At 35.8% G+C, this 20,933-nt stretch overlaps 2 protein-coding genes across 6 annotated transcripts; both read right to left on the reverse strand.

Moving 5' to 3' along the window:
* LOC132033821 (pentatricopeptide repeat-containing protein At4g17616) lies at positions 1-4,493 on the reverse strand. 3 transcript variants are annotated; one of them, XM_059423929.1, is made up of 4 exons: positions 4,328-4,493; positions 1,370-3,775; positions 1,072-1,279; positions 1-572 (listed from the first exon to the last, which is right to left on the reverse strand). In XM_059423929.1, the coding sequence occupies exon 2, from the start codon at positions 3,696-3,698 to the stop codon at positions 1,563-1,565; it is 2,136 nt and encodes a 711-aa protein (XP_059279912.1). In that variant the 5' UTR covers positions 3,699-3,775; positions 4,328-4,493; the 3' UTR covers positions 1-572; positions 1,072-1,279; positions 1,370-1,562. The 3 variants fall into 3 exon arrangements, with proteins under 3 accessions (XP_059279912.1, XP_059279913.1, XP_059279911.1); XM_059423930.1 differs by having other exon boundaries at positions 1,019-1,279; XM_059423928.1 differs by having other exon boundaries at positions 1-1,279.
* Positions 4,494-7,089: 2,596 nt separating this feature from the next.
* LOC132033827 (uncharacterized) lies at positions 7,090-18,243 on the reverse strand. Of its 3 annotated transcripts, XM_059423937.1 has the most exons (15): positions 18,071-18,243; positions 17,911-17,970; positions 17,570-17,660; positions 17,244-17,310; positions 15,585-15,630; positions 13,945-14,055; positions 13,133-13,220; positions 12,493-12,586; positions 11,753-11,813; positions 11,532-11,662; positions 9,649-9,766; positions 9,038-9,161; positions 8,100-8,207; positions 7,899-7,973; positions 7,090-7,457 (listed from the first exon to the last, which is right to left on the reverse strand). In XM_059423937.1, the coding sequence occupies exons 1-15, from the start codon at positions 18,125-18,127 to the stop codon at positions 7,411-7,413; spliced, it is 1,278 nt and encodes a 425-aa protein (XP_059279920.1). In that variant the 5' UTR covers positions 18,128-18,243; the 3' UTR covers positions 7,090-7,410. The 3 variants fall into 3 exon arrangements, with proteins under 3 accessions (XP_059279920.1, XP_059279922.1, XP_059279921.1); XM_059423939.1 differs by lacking the exons at positions 17,911-17,970; positions 18,071-18,243 and adding an exon at positions 16,803-16,903 and having other exon boundaries at positions 17,570-17,614; XM_059423938.1 differs by lacking the exons at positions 17,911-17,970; positions 18,071-18,243 and having other exon boundaries at positions 17,244-17,360.
* Between the last annotated feature and the right edge of the window lie 2,690 nt (positions 18,244-20,933).

Here is a 20,933-nt window from a genome sequence, read left to right on the forward strand (position 1 = left end):
AAATGGAAGTTTTCATGTATCTATTCAGCCAGCTGATCAACAGGAAGAGACAACATTAACTTTGCCTAAATAAAGAGTAAAACATCTCTGTTCTGGAAACAGGCAATTTTCTCACAAAAGAAACTGTAGCATTCTGGAAGCAGGAAATCTCATACAAGAAACTGTAGCATTTTGCAGGTGAGGACAAGGAGATCTGTTTGTCCATCAGGATGAGAGCAGAACTGGTTCAGAATACTTATTACCAAATTTCTTGTAGATACTCCGCGGGGACAAATCAAAGTTGAAGCCTAAGGCAGAGAGAGATCTCAACATGAAATAAGCTATTACAAGATCAGTTGCCGTTAATACTCACAGTGACTTGATCGTGAGTCTCGTGACACGGGAGGAATGTGGGAGGCTTTCTCTTTTCAGTCTTTTGTCTGTAAGTTGAAAGCGATGGGAAAAAGAGAGAATGGGTAAGTGGTTTCCCTGATCAAACTAGATGTTACCAAGGAACCATGCATGGCACTGAATAGGGAGCAGCCGACTACGCCAAACAAGTGAAATAGGTGCATAAGGATGTCGTGCTTAGCCTGGAATACAAAACAAGATAAAAGAACAAATGCATTAGCCAAAGACTTCTAATAATCACCATGGAATACGTGTAGACATAGTTCCACCAGAAAGTATATACCATCCAATTAGTTAAATCAAAGATCTCCACCAAGAAAATTTGATATATAGGAGATCCCAACCGCCATTTCCATTCTAATCCAACAGAATTAAAGGTTGTTAAGTGAAGTTTACTAAAACCTAGAATGACCCTATCAGTTAAGTTCCCAAGTGCATCGAGAGCCCTTCTTCCATCACTATAAATGAAGATGTATTCCCACCGACTGCTCTTCGATCTTTTCTTTGTAATTATGATCCCAAAGATGGGTCATGGACATCAAAACCAAAAACAGCAACTGTTATCCGAAAACCTTCTTTGCAGATAAGAACTAGGACAACTGAATATCAACTACAACCATACAAATACCTCAACATAGCGATGAGAGCGTACAGATAGAGGCAGGTTATTCTGCCAAATACCTAGTGGTTCTGATATCTCCTTTGCAACTTTTTTCAGCTCCATGACAGGTTGCTACAGGCTTGGAATACACTTCTATGAGTAATTTTCAATTTCCACGCATGTTGCAGTATCAATTCTGACTCAAAGTGCTACTCAAGATTGACAAGGAGCAGAAATCGCATCTGGAGAACCAATCAAAACACAGTTTCCTGATCCTTTAAATTTTATCTGCAAGGGTAAGTTAAAGCATGTAAAAGAAGATATGGAAATAAATTGTGTGGTTATTCCTTCAATTAGGGATTTTGAAAAAGCACTGACCTATTAGATACAATAGCCAATTAAACAACTGAAGAGAAAGATACATTTTGTCTTTGCGTGAGATACATAATTTACAATGAAAGAACCAGCCCAGATGTACTACAATTCTCAGATATGGCAAAGGATGGGTCAATATTTTCTTGACTTTTTTCCCCAACGTGCATGAAGAATATTCTATGACACCTAAAAAAATTTAATCCAGGCCAACCCACTTCCTAAAGTGCTTCACATTCTCAATCCTCTGAATTTGTACGTCATTTTTAGCATCAGATACTTTTATCCTTAGGTAGAGACCCTTGTGATGCTTCAAGAACTCACGCCTATACATCCACTTGTCCAAATACATGCCATTCTCCTTCATCAAACCAATGACCTCCATCACCCTTTGAAAATAACCACCTCGAAGAAAATTCAACAGCAAGAACTCGTATAAATCCCTGGTATTCAAGTTCTTACGACTTTCCATGTTCCTTTTAATATCTCCCCACAGGATTGTAATTTCACGATACATCCCTAAAGAAGAATACCCATTAAGCAGATTCATGAAAGTTGACACTGTAGGATGGATCTTCATTACCTGCATTTTTCGATAAGCCCTTTCGGCATCTTCAACCATGTGAGCCTTCATAAAGAAGTAGATAGAAGAATTTAAATCGTGCATCATAAAAGAAACCTTGTTTTCTTCTGCCCTCATTTCTTCAACAATATGGTAAGCCAACTCCACTTTCTCCATAGAGCCTAATTCTTTCAGCTTATTCTTGCTTTCATTTTCAGCAGGAGCTGACAATGGATCAGATGCATTTATGACCACACCTGATTTTCTTAACTGCTTTAGTAGTGCCTCTGCCTCCCTTAGCTTATTTGTGTTGCAATATGCAGTCAAGAGAGACATATATGAACTAGTGTCCAGTGGACTTCCTTCAGAATCCAAATCATCCAAAATATCATGAGCAGTTTCAAGCCAACCCATGCAAATGCAAGCAGCAACCACATCAGAGCACATTCTGGTAGATTCAACTGAGCCCTTCTTCTGGATGCTACAGAGAAGCTTTGACAGCTCATTAATTCTCCCACCCCTCTTGTACTGTATAATAAGACTGGCCAACGCTCTATTGCTAAGGACAAGTTTCCCATTCTTATACATAACAAGCACCTGACTACGTCCCACAATGAAAACAGACTCTCTTGATAATGAATGCAGAAAAATTCGTAATTTCAATCCCATCCTCAAATTATCAGAGCCGATAGCAACAAGACATGGTTTAGGTGGTTGTGTCTCATCTCCGTGTTCATGATGCGACACTTGAGATCTATAGATATCCTGTATAAGTTCAGAAGCAGCATCGATATCATTAAACTTGAAATGCAAACTCAGGAGACTTTCATAGAATTGCTGATAGCGGGGGACCAATGAAGCTGAAACCTGATCTATATGCTTCTTAAATTTCTTTAATTCATCTCGCATACCATTCATCTCATGGATCAAGGAAATAATTGAAATAGTATGAGCATCAGCTCCCACTCCAACTTGGGCCATTAACTCAATAATCTGATGGCCTTTACTGGATGATCCAAATCTTGCACAAGCATCAAGAACAAGATTAAAAAGAAGCGTATCGTGTTTATTTAACTCAGTACAAGTGGATTTCTTTGTGGTTAATTGTCGAGAACTACCGTATATCTCAATCAAAATGTTTGACGACAGAATCATTCCAGTATCAGTCTTCACCATGTGAAATATTATCACCCCTAGCATATCAATTTGTGGGAGAATTCCTTTGTGCAACATCAGTCTGAGAACTAATGATGCTCGAACGGGCATTTGAGCTCTAGCCAACGATAGGCAGAGCTTGGTCATTAACTCTGTGCGTATTAACTCCCTTTTTTCTTTCGAAACAGACTCTACCATATTGCATGCCTTTTTAAGCCACCTAGAATCAGATGAGTACGCCAACTCAGTTAGAAGCTTATCTACAAGAGAGGGGTCGGGAAAACCATAAAGACGTTTGAAATCCTTGTAGGTTACCCAAGCCTCCTCCAAGTTGTGATTCTTCAATGCATTTTCAAGCTTTCCCAGCAAAACAATGTTAGATGACACTCCCCAAGATAGTGTCTCTGGCTCTCTACTGGAACAGAACTGTCGAGAAAACAGCTCACTTTGTGGTTTAAAGTTTTGATATGAAATGGAGGACACCGTTCCCAAATCGTGGGACCCATACGTGCTATTACAGGTCAATCTGATGGCATTTGAAGCCACAGCAACAACGGAAGAGTAGCTTTTTCTGAAGATCGAGCAAACTGCTATAGCTTTTCTTGAGGAGCATGCCATAAAGATAACACCATCCAAAAAATCACGTGTAATAGATTATGACATTGTATCCTGGAAATAATAGAACATACCAGAATCTGCACAAACAAAGCAGAAATACAAAAGAATGAAGAAGGAAAATAGTGTGATCGCCTCAAAACTAAATTTGCCACTAAAATATATGACAGAAACCACTGCAGTCGCATGATTCTATCCAATAATAATCAAAGAAATCATGTTCAAAGTAGCATTAATTGCAGGTAGTGCAAAGATTTTAACAAGCTGATTCTGTTGGCCTTAAAAACGTTTGAAACAGTCTGATAAAAAAGAAATATAACTACATACGAATGCGCAAACCATTATGTTTTTAAATACTGCAACCTATTCTTGATGTAAATATAATTGGTTTGCGATGATTGTAAATTGAATCGGTTGTTCATAAGGATCGAAAACAACATAACAGAAAATGATTTTTCTGATAAGTTCCAAGTGCTAGAAATGCTATATAGGAGGGATTTTCAGAAAATTGACTAATGTGGGGAGCAAATAATTATGAAAACTACAAAGAGAACAATGATTCACTATTGCAACACAGTTTGCAATTAGTATTTCGGCATTAAAAATTATTGGAGAAAGAGATTAGGGTTTACATTTACAGAAAAGAGAGAGCAACGTGCAAACTAACAACTCAAGTTCGCTTCGAACTGAGGTTGTTGGAGAAACAGCTCTTGTTCGATATGGGTGCCTAGTCTCCCTTGTGTTTTTCTACTTTGCTCGACAGACATTGCCGCTTTACCACTGTTTGTCTTTCCCCGAATAGCCCTTCAGATTAATTAGTTACTCCTCCCTGCGGATTCAAAAAAAAAATAGCGTTCATTTAACTTTTTTTTTCTTTTTCCCGTAAATAAAGTATCCTCTTATCAAATCAAAAAAGAATTAATTTTATCTTTACAGTATGCAAATGGCTAAGTAAACACTTTTTTTTATTTGGAGAGAGTGTCTTTTATAGTCCATAAAACAACAACAATATATTCAGTACATTTTTTTAGTCCATATACTACAGGCTATACTAATTATACATGATTATAAAATTATAATACATAAATTATAGTATGCATTAGGCATACACTTACTGTTTTTTATTTAAGCGGTTGGTGAACCGCTAATTGTCGAGCGTTAGGGTAGAGGACTAGTAGGTTGCCGTGCGGATTTCTTTTTTCCGTATCAGGAGTATTAATATATTTTTGCATTTGCTTATGCTTAGATCTCTAGTACAATCTAATTGTTTCTTTCACTTCGTTTATCTCATCTCCTGTTGATGTTACTGCTACATTTTCATTTTTTCGTGAGTTGAGGGTGTATTTGAAACAGCCTCCCTACATTCACAAGGCAGGGTAAGGCCTGCTTATACTTTAGGGGAAAGGACACAAATGGTCGTTGGGCCATAAATAATGGACACAAATGGTCGTTGGGCCATAAATAATCTCATACTTCTTGGCATCGTATTCCCAAAAATTAGCCCTCAACTATTCCCGGTAGCCAAAATGCGTAGCAAAGTCGCCACTAACGGGTGGCCGATCCATGACCCCATCGCTTTTTCTTTTTTCTTTTTTTTTTTTTTTTTTAAAAAAAAGTCAGACTTCGCCACTAAAGGGCTGCTACAAAAAAATCAGGCTTTTTAGTGACAATTAAAATAATCGCCACTAAAGGTTAAATATCCCAAAACATGTATAATATGTGTATATTTAGTAAGAAATATCCCAAAAAACTCTGAGGCGATTTTTGTATATAATATGTATCGTTTGTGTATAAAAATATGTATTAGTACCTATCTGTAATGTATAGAAACTGTATAAAATATGAATCACTAAGGCATGTATGATTTTTGTATATAATATGTATCATTTGTGTATATAATGTGTATTATAGAATAGAAAATTGTATCATTTTTGTATATAATATGTATCATTTTTGTATAGAAAGTGTATATATAATTTCAGCATGTGTATATAAACTATATCAGTCTTATATAGAAAGTGTATCATACGTATAAAAAATGTATCATAGAAACCGTATCATTGTGGTATATAATATGTATCACAATTGTATATGTTAAAAATAAATATCATAGCATTATTGTATAATATGTGTATAATAAATGCATAATTAACGTATAATTTATGTATAATAAATGTAAGATTAATTTCAGCATATGTATATAAAATGTATAATTCTTGTATATAAAGTGTATATATAATTCCAACACATGTATATATGCTGTAACAGCCCTTTAGTGGCTACGTAAGTCGCCACAAAAAGTCTTTTTTTTTTCTTTTTTTTTTTAAGCGCTGGGCTGGCCAGCCTTGGCATTATTTTGGGCCGACCGGCCATTTTTTGGCATTAATTTGGGCCGACCGGCCATTTTTTTGCATTAATTTGGGCCGACTGGACACCTAGTGAAATGAAGCCCAAACAGTGATTAAATGTGGGATTAGCTTGGCTGAGTGGACACACAGTGTCCTTTTCCCTATACTTTACCCTCCCAAACCTCACCTGGTGAGATTAAATATTGGGTATGTTGATGTTGCTTTGTTTGGATGAACGGCTAATTATGTAATTCTTCAAAATTATATTACTGGACCAATCAGTTGGCATTGAGCATTACTCGTGTTGATACAGTTGCATAAACTACTATACGTTTTCTTGGTTAGGTAACCATTAGGAGTTTTCTTTAGTAACTGGAGAGATTTTTCCACTGAGTTCTGAAGAAAAAATCCCTTACTTTTCTAGGGACTTCACTTGTTTGTATATATATATTTAGAAAAGAGTCCCTTAGGTCTTAACAAAAATTCAGTTAGTTTAGTTTTAGAAGAAAAAATTAAAGAAGAAAGACAGAAGAAGATTGAATGAAGGAACTATATCTCTTGTTTTTTGTTTTTTAACTTTATATTTGGAACGATTCATCTGCTAAGTTAGTTTTATTTAATTTAATAAGTTTTTAAAAAGGAGAGTGAGGGGGGAGTGGGGACCAGAAATTGCTTTAGATTTCAAAAAATAAAGGAACAAAAGAAAAACATCATCCTCAGAAAGAGTAGGAAGGTTGGTGACATAAGAAATGACTTTCGTTGACATTTGCAATAATTGTTGTTATTTTTTGTCTATCTTGCTTTTACCTCGTTGTAAATATTATGTATTGTTGCCGGGGTGACAGGCACAAGTAGGATACTTTCATGCAACTTTTTAAGTTTAAATCGGGTATTAAATTTAGCAAAGATAATAGATCTTTTTCAAGAAATTCTTTTTTGCCAACTAATATTTTTCATCAATCACCGATGTAACAGTAAAAAAGAACCATAGCATAGCTTACCACAACTAGCTATCATACATGATACATCAAACTCAAGAGACTAAATGCCTAAAAAATAGATCTTTCAACAGCTAAAACATAAAGCTTTGAAGAAGAGTTCTAATTCCAGGCTTAGCTCTACCAGCAATCACAGGAAAGATATACAAAATTTCTAAAACGCTTGTAGCATGTGGTAATAAAAACATGCGCAAAACGAACTGTTGATTTAAAGTGAAGGGCAATAGAGGTACACTTCCTATTAAAGGTAGGCTAAATGAAACGGCATATAACGATTACAAGTTAATGTTACAACAAGATAATATTAGAAGACATAAACACCATGGATCTGTATCACCGATGCTCTCATTCATTTCATTTCTCCTAAATTCACTTTCTATCTGCATCCAGCTTTTTACGCCGCTCTTCATATGATGCTGGAAAATGTTCTAATGTTAGTGGATATCAAAGGTACGACTATCATCATTACGAGTATATGCACAAAGTCGTATGCATTTGGCTGTTTATACATGCATCTGAATTATGAAGCACATAGAAAAAAAAGGTACGAGGAGTAGGAGTAAGGTCTGCGTACACTCTACCCTCCCCAGACCCCACGTTGTGGGATTTCACTAGGTTGTTGTTGTTAATAAGTGAACTCAACAATTATGAGATCATAACAGTTTCATTCAATACATACTTTAAGACACTAACCAAGGACAAAGTTCTCTCTGAGGCACAAATTATTGTTTCAACATTGTTTAATTGCAAGAACATGTTAATATTGATGTTTATAGCACAGTCAAAAGTCCCAAATTCGAACAAGCTTTATCAAATGACTGAAAAGAGATAAAAGACCCAGAGGAAGAAGAACTCACGCTCAGTTGGTCGAGACAATAGAGGAATGTGGGAAGCTTCTTTCTTCTTAGTACGGTCACTTGATATATTGTTGTCTGAAATTGAAAAACTCAATCAGCTTATTTTGCTTACCAAGAAGAAACAACTTCTATTGCTTAGAAATATGCTATAGGTGGATAATATCTACAATAACTTTTAAGTACAAGTACTGCATGACCTACCAATTTCAACACATGATGAGTGTAGCAAAGCTTCATGAAAAATTGCGGATTGAAGTTTATAACTTCGGCATTCCCTCTCCAAATGTTCATTCAAAGCCTGCTTTGTATCTGGGAAAAATGTCCACAAAGATGTTTGAAGTTTTTCCAATAATTGCAACAAAAGTTGTCTAACAGAAAAAAAAAAAAAAAAAAAAAAAAACATATGGTATAAATCACAACCAAGAACTAATATCAAAAACTGATGTCTAATTTTTCCACGAAACAGCCCCTTCGCCCAGTCACAGGGAAAGGAGAGAAGGGACTACGTAAAATGAAATGATAACCATAAAAGCACTCTTCTTTAACATTATATATAATCACAAAAAGCACTTCTCTGAAGAGAGGCCACTATGTTATGCCACCCACCAAAAGAAAAGGAAAGGATGTATAACGAACGAACTACAGCTCCTTATGGAACAACTCCAGAAAAAATGAATATTGATGAATACCATTCAACAAGATATTTTTTATTATTTGGTACCACTTCTTCAAAATAATAGACTCACAATCAAGTTCCCTTATCAAACAAAGAAAAAAAGAACTCACGATCAAGTTGACAATATCATCAGTCTACAGTGAATACAAAACAACAAATGCAATAGTGCCAAAGCTCCTCAATGAGACTAGAGTGCTGCTAATAGCAATTCATTGTTGTTAATACGGGGTTATGTTTGGGACAAATGGCTAAAGTTGATAACTCATACAGCTATGCTGACAAGATCCACGAAATGAGAATGAACCGTAACAGACATAAAATTAGAACATGATTTCCCATATCTAACATCAAGTAAAATAAAAACAGAGGAAATTTAGATTTCAAGGATCCTAAAATTTCTTAGAAAGAAAAATGGGACCGACATAAGACTAAATAATTCTGGATATAAACACCATTCAAATACCTGATGAACAAATAAATTTGAGACCTTCGAATTCACAAGATTGAAGAACTAGAGGTATTTCTGGGGCCATTGGGAACTGAGGTTTCCGTGGTGTTCTTTCAATATCCAGTAGCACATCTATTACCTACAAATGAATGTCATACTTGAAAACTGCCTTAAGATAAGATAACTGAATTAGAAAACATATCCATAAGATCCACTAAACACATAAAGGTTATACATAGACAACCCTGAAAGCAATGTCCAATTAGGACGTTGAGGAGAATTTGAGAAACACGCGCAGTGCTTAGAAATATATCATCAGAATCACGATTACACAAATTATCTATTTGTTTATTCATTTATTTTAAGATTGAGTCATCAAAGAGATTTCCACAGAGCAGAAAGCCCAAATCATAAATGGCATCAGTTGACCAGTGATCTGGTATTATATAACATTATCGCAAACTCCACAAGCTGCTTCAGTTTTCATCACAAGATCAATGAAACTTTAGTTACAACAACAACATACCCGTGAAATCCCACAAAGTGGGGTCTGGGATCGATAAAACTTTAGTTATTGTTCTAAAATAACCAAGAGGAAAATCATTATTAGAACATAGATTACGTACATTAGGGGACTCAAGACCCTGGCCGATCAGAAATAGTACGGCAACCATGCACCGGATTTGATGCCAAAGGAAAGCACTACCTTTGATTTTCATAATCATGAGTCGATCAGCTTTGTAACTACAATAAAAAAATACATAAGGCGCGAAAAGCATTTCAATATGTATAACATTCAAAAAAAGCCAAATATCAGTTTATGTAAAAGATTTTAGATGATGAGCAAAAGAGTACATCATGTAGGAAGGTGTTCTAAATTGATGATAATAAACTGAATAAAGATCCCACCTAATTATTACTGACCATATCAACTTACCACTAAAGAAATACAAAATAACTAGAAAAACTATACACAATTAAGTGCAAATAAATGACTCTTTGTAGTTTTACTCAGGGGCGGAGCTAGCATTGTGGTTACGGGTTCGGCAGAACCCAGTAGCTTAGGCTCAAACCCTGTATTTGCATTAAAATTTTCATTTAATATGTATAAATAATCTATGCAAAACCCGGTAAGCCAAAAAAAATAAATATATGATTCAGAACCATAAACTAAAAATCCCGACTCCGCCTCCGAATTTACTGGTGCATTCTAGGCGAAATATCACTTCTAATGTGTCATGCTTCCAGAGATCTACCCGCTCATTACAACAAGCAACACAAGTCAACTAGTAGGTCAAATCTCAGTCATGAAAACAACACTCTGCCTGGATAAATGAGCTTTCCTCTGCAACTCCAGTAAGTTATGCATTGCAGCTAGAAAACTTAAACTAGCAGAAGCCAGTATGCTCCCATCAAGATATACTGAAACGTCAAAGAAAAAAGTATTACAGTAGAAGAAATTTTAGATGAAAGTAGACTCAGGTTTTGAGTATGTACCAGAGAAGGGTGACACAACTGGTAAGTGAAGAAAGTAGGCTAGACAGTTCTCACTTTTGTTTTTATGACAGTAGTGCTCAGACCAGCTTGCGCGCACCTCGCTATTCTATCTATTACCTGATACCTCCCACCAACACAAGTACTGGGTAGCTCTGTTCACAAAGGCTTAGACAAATGGGAAGAAATCACCTAGTGTTTTTTTGTCTCTGCTGGGATTTGTGTTCTCCAAGATTTTCATCCACTTCATTGACCACTAGGCCACACCCTTGGCTGCAAGACAGTTCTCACTTAATAGATACCTTTAAGGGATGGATGCTAATTTACGTATAATTTTTGTTAGTGTTCATAACTGAGGGATGATCACTGTGTACATGGCATTTCCCCCTCTGGTTTTCTATCCTTTCCCTTTTTCTCCTTTTCTTTCCAATATTTTCTTGAGACAGAGGATGCATTCAATAGGAATCTATCTGAAAGTACATATACCAAAAACTCAAAGGCACTTGCAGAAAGAAGACAAAAGAATGCAGATTCAGCTAGATTAGATCCTTAGATATTCATAAAATGTTACCAATAGTTACCAAAAAAGGAAAAGGAAAAATAAAATAGTCACTATCTAACTATAATACCCAGTTGCATATCTGTGCATAATGTATGTCAGGTGACAACACCATCAGAGGAAAGCAAAGTCTGGATTTCTCAATCTCCACATCGCATCCTGTCTTAAGATATAGCCTTATCAACTTTCATGGAGACAGATATAGTATTCCCTAACAACACCATTTATCTACTTAATGTAGCAACTTTTTTTATATTTTGAAACAGAGCACCACAGATTCAGAGAAGATAATTTCAGAATTAAGACCAAATCAGGAGAGGAAATAAGTTAAAAATGTCTAAAAATTCCAAGAAGATCACACTGGTCTATTAATAATCCTCTCTCTACAAGTAAAGGCTAAGTAGAAAAAGGGACACAAAGTAGGCAAAGTACGGTGTCAAGCTAATAGTAGAAAACCTTTCATTGAAGGGGAGAATTTCAAACGATATTATGTGCCGCCGGTAGTTGTGCACATTGCCTGCATCCATTTTGCAAAAATTTCTGAAATCATGTTCCCCTAAGAATTTTTCAGCAGCAGTTTCCATGGCCTGTTGAGCAATTCAAGAGTGTTAAGCAGAAAATTAGTGGAGTAAATCAGCATAACCAGGTCAACTGATTTCAGAAGGAAAGGTACACACAGTTATATTCAAATTTCCCTTCCAAAAGAAGTACTTGTACACTCTGCTCAAACAACTGAACCTGCAATTATTGAAAGGCAAACAGACTGTTAGACTATATCAAAGTTGACTTCAAGGGCATCCAGGACATACTTTTTCAGGTTTAGTCATGAGTGCACCTAATATACCCCGAGACTCACATCAACTTGATACAGTGTGCCTATGATAAGTTGCCAAATATAGTTCAGCATTGCTCATTTTCACAAGAAGCTGAGATCCCTCATAAGATTCAGTACGGAGGTGTAAGAGTTCCCCCCTAATTTAAATTTAATCTGTGACTAATACAAATAAATATTGTGGATTGTATTCAGAACCTTATGTACTACTTGAATGCTTCTTCCTTTTTGGGTAATGGTGGCGCACCTCAACTATTCCACCGGGTACCTGCTACCTCCCGCCAGCATAGGTACCAGGTCTGGCCACCAAAACTTAGGCAGATGGGGAGAAAATCACCTAGTGTTTTTTGGTCTCTGCTAGGAGTTGGACCTTGGTCTTCAAGATTTGTACTCACTTCATCGACCTTTAAGCCACACCCAGCTACATGCAAAATATTCTGTCCTGGGCATTATCAAAAGCATGATGCTGAAGTCTAAAGCATGACACTTTGGAAAAGAGTTGGGTGTTTTTAGATGCTTTTAACCAGCAAATTGTAACTATCATAAAGATATCTGGGAGCAAAAGTTATACAAAGCAGTACAAACCTTGCACTGAAACCAATTGGAACAGGAGACCATCCCATAATGCGAATGTCATTTGGCAGGACTCGGTTTAGTACCCTTACGTAATCTATTTCTCCTATATGAAGAAAATGTAAACTTTGTCAAAAGGTAAGTAATAACAAAATGAAAATAACAGAGTGATAGTTGGATCTGCTGTCCTGTTTCTCTGTATCTATGGTGCTGGCACTATCCTAGTGGCTTTTTTCAATATACAAATTACCATTATCAACAACAAAAAAAAAAAAAAAAAAAAAAAAACAGATTGATACGAGGGAAGCCATCTACAAAAAGAAATAGGAAGATTTGAAGCTTCACTTTCTTTTTGCACATCGTTCAGAAGTCAACGTGATATGGAAATATTTGTGTCTTCGTTTTTGGTGGAAGATACAAGGTCATTTATCATAGTGCCATCCAAGAGCTCCAACATAATCAATCTCTAAAACTGGCCACCTAACAGCCATAAAACTACACTAGTAGAACTTGCATAAAAAGAAAAAGAGTGGCAATGTTGGGGGAAGGGAGGGTAACTGATGCTTCCCAAATCACATTACAGTAAGTACATGTCAGATGACAATCAGAAAGGCTAAACATAGTAGTACATTGAAAGGAGATATCAGCAGACCACATGATTCTTCAACAGAAATTTCCCCGGAATACTTATTGTCCCCTCCTGAGTCCCTATGGCTTGACCTTAAGAACAGAGCAATCACCTGCAACAAGTATTTGTCATGTTTTAAAAGACAAAAACAGAGTGTTATCAAAGATAAAAAATGCAAAAAGGAATAAGGGCGATTGAGGCTTTAAGACAAAACACAAATAAAGCACGGGCTTTAATAAACAAAGGAGCAAATGAAGAAAAAGATAAAAATGGAATTAAAGAATAATAATTATAAGCATAAATAACAAATGTATGGAAAACAATTTTAAAAAATTACAATCAAGTGAAATTTTAATTGTTTACTTTAGCCTCTTCATGACAATGTCCATTTATGATGAGGTGTATGCCTTAGCACCTTGATGACTTCACTAAAGCACCGACTAAGCAAGGCGAAGTGCTCAACTTATTTTGCACCTAACTTCAGGGTTAAGTGAGCCTCTGACAACACTTAAAATGATATGGTTTCAGAAAACTATCTCAAAAGGCACATAGAAGAAAAGGATTTGAAAGCAAGGAAACGGACAGGAAAGGGGGGGAAAAAAGCTTAAACAAAATTTGACATGAAGGTGCAGAACACAGTTTATAACCCACTGACTAATAGTATTAAAAAATGGTATGTCTTGTTATGGATATATACTTGAATGAATTGCATATGAGCCTTTTATCTTTCTACAGGGATCTTTGAAAATGTTAAAAACAAAAAAAATTGAATGCAAAATATAAACAACTAGCAAATGCTCAAACATATAACAAATTAATTTCTCTATTCAGCTTACTTGGCCAACAGATGAAACTCCCTTATCGGTTCTACCACATCTTGAGTATTGCAATTCCTTCTTGTCTCCAAATATGAGTCTTGTCCTCTCTAGAGCTTTGAAAAGTTCACCCTGTATGAAGAAAACCATCAGCATGTGCAAAGCAAATACTCTATTGAGATGCTAAAGTGCAGACAATAAAGTCAACCAAGTGCAACCAGTGGAGAAAAGAGGCACCAAAACAACTTGTGCTAAGAATAGTTCAAATTGTGAAATACAGGCAAGGAAAATAATGATCTCACAAAAAAGCACCAGATCATACTCTTTCATTAGCTTAAGTCTCTCAATTTAAAGGTTGGAAAACATAGACAACAACAACAACAACAACAACATATCCAGTTGGATCCCCCAATGTAGGGTCTGGGGAGGGTAAAGTGTACGCAGACCTTACCCCCACCTTGGAAGGTAGGGAGGCTGTTTCCGAAAGACCCTCAGCTCAAAAGAAAACAAGGAAAACAAGGAAAAAGAGTCAGATACGGACAAGCAAATCAAAACCATGTGAAAATGAGAAATAGCAAGAGCAATAAAGTCATGATAAAACAAACAAAGATAGACAAGACCAACACATAGAAGCAGGATAAAAATACTCCTAATACGAGAAAGGAAACCTCGCGGCCCCCCACTAGCCCTCTACCCTGATACTCGACCTCCACCCCCTCCTATCACCGGTCATGTCCTCGGTAAGCTGGAGTAACGCCATGTCCTGCCGAATCACCTTTCCCCAGGCCTTTTTTGGCCTACCCCTCCCTCTCTTCAGGCCTACCACTGCCATCCTCTCACACCTCCTCACTGGCGCATCAGCGCATCTCCGCTGCACATGGCCGAACCACCTCAACCTCAGCGCATCTCCGCTGCACATGGCCGAACCACCTCAACCTCCCTTCCCATATCTTATCCACCACAGGGGCCACACCCACCTTATCCCAAATCACTTCATTCCGAATCCTATCTCTCTCCGGTACGCCCGCACATCCATCTCAAAGATTCGCATCTCGCCTACCCATCTTCTGGACATGCGCTTTCTTAACTGGCCAGTATTCCGTCCCATACAACATAGCCGGTCTACCCACCCCTTTGTAGAACTTTCCCTTTAGAATAGGCGGCACCTTCTTATCGCACAACACTCCCGATGCGAGCTTCCATTTCATCCATCCTGCTTCAATACGATGTGTTATATCGTCGTCAATCTCGGCAGTCCCTTGGATGATCGATCCCAGGTACTTGAAACTTTCTTTCTTCGGGATGACCTGAGTATCCAGCTGCACGTCCTCGTCCTCTACTTGACCTCCTATTACCGAACTTGCACTCTAAGTATTGCCTTAGTCCTGCTCAACTTGAAACCCTTCGACTCCAGAGTCTGTTGCCAAACCTCCAGTCTCGCGTTAACACCGCTCCCCGACTCGTCAATAAGCACAATGTCATCTGTAAACAACATGCACCACGGTACCTCTGTTTGGAAAACATAGACTATGATTAATAAAAAGGAGCAAGACCAAAACATGTAGAACAGATTGTTGCATGTACATGGTTAATCTATGTACGTTGCATTAAATGCTGGCCTAATTGTTAAAAGAACATCATCTCAGAGGAGAACATAAGACCTCAACAGTGGGATCCATTTGAGCCTCCGAAGCAAAACCATAAAACCTGTAATGCAGCGTGAGAACACTGTTACAGTATAAACAAGCACTTGCTAAAATTTGTATAAAATTAAAAAATGCAAACTCCATCTAAAATAAAATGGTAGAAACTAGAAACACAATGTACATGCACCTTCTTCTTAGTTAACACTTAAATCACACTTAATCTGCATAAGGTGAAAAAAGGTGACCGATCCACCTGCAGCCATTAGCACTCCAAAATGAAATAAGAAGATCCATCCTAATACTTCAAGGAACCACGAGACAATGACGCAGAGTTATTAATAGGGACCATTTGGAGTTAGGATCAGGATGCAGTTTTAGCAATCAATGCTTAAGGTGGTTTTATATAACCCTTTTCCAGGTGAAATAGATGCCTTCATATGTGTAGAAGAAATTACAATCACAAAAGTGAAGTAATGCCAGATAAAAACATATTCCGCGAATTAATACACCTCTTTCAATATTCTACCTGATGAATACCACAAAATTCTTTTTTTTCTTTTCCTGGAACTCTTTTATCTCAAATTGGAACTTTTTTTTTTTTTTTTGATAAGGTAAATAATTTTAAATAAGATTGGAACTCCTTAATAAATGGAACTCCTTAATAAAATTATATCCCATAATATTTACAAATATCATCTGATACGTGGCTCACTTTTGGCTAAAGTAATAACAAAATATGATCAGACAAGATGATGATTGGTTAGTTCATAAGATATCTTTTGTGATATCCTTATTGATGGGAACTAAGAAGGATGAAGCCTGTGAATTAACCCAAATAACAGTAAGTACTATTTTGTTGCTTAAATCCAAAGCATTCAGCTGCTAAGCCCTACTTAAAGATTAGATGCTTCCTAAAGAGGGCTGTGTAATAAGTATTGGTTTGTTTGAGGTCTGTTAAGACTTAAATAAACTCTCCTGTATGAGAAATCTTGTCGAGGTCAATGCAATATAAGCTAAACAAGAAATCAAGAATCCTTTCCTCTTTTTCTTCCAGTCTTCAAGATGCATTTAGCTTTTCTTCAACTGTTTCCAATTGTTACACCTCCTTTGTACACCTAATCTTATGCTATATTACATTTACATCTATCTTCTGAGGAAGACGGTGATGCACTAAAGAGTTTTGTAACTTTAACATTTAGTAATCCATAGAAACTTGAAGGATATTTATGTTACCTCTTATTTTCTTCTTTAGCAATCCACTGAAATTTGTGTGATCTCATTGTTACCTCTTATTTTCTTCTTTTGGTCCCTCTTGAGATCTTATATCCTTTGTGCTTAAGATTAAAGAGATGGTTTTACAGGGTTAAAAGAAATTTAAAGACAAGTAAAAAGATCAAATTTATCGTAAAAAGATCAAATTTATCTTGTCCAAAACAAAATATTAGTAAACTGAAAATTATCTCTTCCAAAATATTCAAAACCACTTTTAGCCTTTTCTGCTCAAACATTTTTGCTCCACTCCAGTTCAAACTTTGCTGCTACTTATGAAGAGCTAATCCTTGGCAAATAGAAAATGAAAGTCTTTCGCATGTTTCCAACTAAGAACTTTCTTTCTCTCTTTTCAGTAGCTACATTGACAATGCAATCCTACTAAACAATTAGCATGATGTATACCTTGGACCAAAATACATGACCTTCAAAGCAACATATCTTTTCGAGTGATGCATCATTGTGCCATAACCTATAAACAGAAGCAGGAACATTTCAGCAATCTCCATTCCAAATAACAGTCTCAAAAAATGAAAGAGGAACATTTCAGCAGACTTCCAGTTCAAATTACATTATCAACTTGTAAAGATAACTAACACGTTACACTCTTTAAAATAAAATGATAGCTCATTCAGTTTTATAAAAAACTGTAGCAAAACAAATTAACTCTCTTCACTAATTTTAACACTTAAATTATGCATCACATTCCAAAAAAATTCTTTTATACGAACCTAAATCTCTGAGCTTATTTTTCTTCTTTCCATGGCCATCCAAAACTCCGCTCTTCACAACGACAACGCTACCATTACCTTTCTCCTTTGTCTACATAGCAACAACAGCATATTAAAATGAGATTGACATAAATAGACAAAATAATAGCCTGCAAATGTATATTTTTTGTATATTAGTGTACAATATACATTTTTTGTACATAATGATGTATATTTTTTGTATACTTTCGCTAGCGAATGTAATTATTTTTGGCCGACCGGTCAAATGTGTAACTTGCCCTATTAAAACTAACAAAGAATATTATAAAGGTGTCTGGATATTAGGAAGAAGAAGCAATAACCTTTTGGCAACTGCAATTCGAAAGGCGAGCAGATAAATTAGCATTTTCGGATTCCAATTCCTGTGTTTCAAATTGAAAATTTCAACACACAGTAAATAGTGATTATGGAACATTAATTATTTGAATTAGATTTTTTTTAAAATTATTAACAAAAGGTTACCTTGATTCTGCTTCTAAGAGTTTCGAGTTCCGATTGAAGGGTTCCAACGAGGTCCATCTCCGACACCGGATTTTTAATGGAGCTCCCAACTTCAGATTCGGAGCTCCGACTATATTTATATGGAGTATGAGTTAAAGGATTAGCTTGATTTTCTATTTACAACTTTTTAAGTTAGCTAATCATCATTTTAATTATGGTTTAGGGTTTAGACAAGTATCCTTGCACAAAATATGATACTCCCCTCCTTTTCAAAGTTTCCACTTAACCTTTTCCCCGAAAATAAACTCTTTGTAAAAATTTGGTATTTGGATTAAATTAATTTTAACTAATAAGACTTTTGTTTATTTATTGTTTTGAGTAAACAGGGATATATTTGAGAAATTAAATTTAATTCTTTCTTGATTCTGTAAGTAAACACTTATTTTTAATGGAAATAAAAAGACTAGATGGCTTATTTTGAACCGAAGGGAGTAATTGTAACTAAATAACTCTATCAACTTTAATATTCAAAAGCGTGAGGCAACTACTTACTCTAACTGGTAACTAGACCAGTAAACCAATATAAATTGAGCTTAATAATTTTCATTTTAGTTGAGGTTGAGTACATAAATGTAATATTGGACTAAAGTAAGGCCCGTTTGCCATACAATAAAAAAAAAAAAAAAAAAATTCACAATAGTGTTTGGTTAGATTACACGTTTGACTTTTTTGAAGAAAAATTGAACATGAATTTTAAGTTTGTGGAAAAAAAATCACTCATAATAATTGTCACGGAACCAGAGGGAGTAATTGTTCCGTATGTGAAACTAATCTGGCTTGGATCAACATGTGGTATACCGATATCAAATGATTAATGTTCATTGAAATATATACGGAAGTAATATTGTGGCTCAATAATACAACAAAATACCGAAATCCTGAAGCCTCTACCGAGTTAGGAAAAGATTTTAGCGTGCCCCGACATACCTTAATACTAAAATACCGTTGAATACGAATATAAAGATAAAGATATCAGCGAATTCGTGATTTACCAGAGAAGTAAAGATATGAAATTCATCTTGAATAATGAATAACATGTTTAATTCGTGACCTTAGGTCCATTAATAATAATATGCATGGCATGATGCCTAAGTATACGTATACATAATATGTGACCTTAGGTGAGGCCCGATGCCCCAAGGTATTTAATAACAAACCGAGACCGAGATATAAGGCGATAACATGATACCGATTCTGATTATGATGATAAAGCCGGTAACTGTTCATAATAATTCTAAATATTCATACGGAGAATCATGAGATGCAATTCACAGTCTATATTGATTACGCACTGAGTTCATGATATTCAAATTAATCACCATGAACGAATTCTGAAACTATAAGCCTAGAAGATAACGATTCACAACTATTCAAGAAGTTAGGGCTAAACCGTATTTTGAGTCAATTTACTTTACCGATAAGTATGAAGAATGAGGCGTAGGGAGAATCATGAACATTCTCGAACGTAGATAGTTAGCCTCACATACCTTATTTGCTTCTCAATCCTCAATCCAAAAATCACTCGAGAAGAACCCAAAGTTCCTTGTCTCATAAACTTTATCGGTTGGTTTTCATGAAAACCCTAGGTTAAGAACAATGAATTCTATCTTAGATTATCTAAATAAATGATAGAATTTGATTAGAATGGGTAGAAATTGCTTACCTTGATGCTTGGAGAAGTTGAGAGGAGGGAACTTTTTTTTAGGCTTTAGAGGAATGAGACTTATGAGATAAAACGAAATTCACGTCTTTTAATAGTCTTAGTGGGTTGCACCGTTTGCGGTCCGTAACACAGGGTTGAGGCTGTGTTACGGTTCTGTAAAACCCGTAACGCAAGTGAAATTTTAAGTTTTAAGGTTGGGTTACGGTGATACGTTACGGGCCGTAACGCATGTTACGGTCCGTAACGATGAACCGTCCTTTAGTCCAAAAGTTACGAGACGGTGATTTTTCAAGCGTACCCCTTACGATATGAATGACGGAAAAACACGTTATAATATGTCCTTTGAAAGCGTAATGCGGGGTTTTCCGAAATATATGTTTGATTTCAACACTCTCTTTCTTGGGTTTCTAACCTCCTGAGTCATGAATATGGTTTAGTACGGATTTTACGAGGTGTTACAATAATTCAACTTTATCAAACTAAATGTATGTTCAAACACAACTTAATTTTAAAATACAGCCTTCTAACTTTTTTTTTTTAATCAATTATCACGGTTTTTATGTCTTAATGTCTACTAGATATCACAATTTTATTTACTTTTGCGAAATTGGTATAAATATATAATTTTCATAAGGTTCATGGCATGATAGGGTGAAGTATGCGTTGAATACTAGTTATAAGAGTACTAGTCATAATTCTTTCATTTGTTCTTGCAGTTATGTGATTATTGACTATGAACAAGAAGTTGACCGTAAATGGATGTTGATAAGATTTATTAGTCGTTAATCTTTTTAATATACACTTTCTACATGTGATAAGTTACAGTACTACTAAAATTTTGATATGAAAGTAATAGGAGTATTGATTTTAGCTAATTCCTCCAATCAAATATAGGATTAATTTTACCCTAAAATATATATCGAGATAGCCCATTTAATCCTCGAACCAGGCAGCCAACCGCCCCGGCTAGTAAACTTCAAATATTGAATAGCTAAACTTATAAAAGAATACTTTTCTTTTATGAAAAAAAAAAAATAATAATCAACGAAGAAAAAGAACACATGTAGAGATAATCAAAGCTTTTTCTGTTAGAATGACAGTTGGTAGACCATAACTTCCCGTTTCAAGAGGCGCAACCTTAGTAATCTCTGTCTATTTCAG

Source organism: Lycium ferocissimum, chromosome 10 (genome assembly GCF_029784015.1).
Source record: "Lycium ferocissimum isolate CSIRO_LF1 chromosome 10, AGI_CSIRO_Lferr_CH_V1, whole genome shotgun sequence".
Taxonomy (NCBI): domain Eukaryota; kingdom Viridiplantae; phylum Streptophyta; class Magnoliopsida; order Solanales; family Solanaceae; genus Lycium; species Lycium ferocissimum.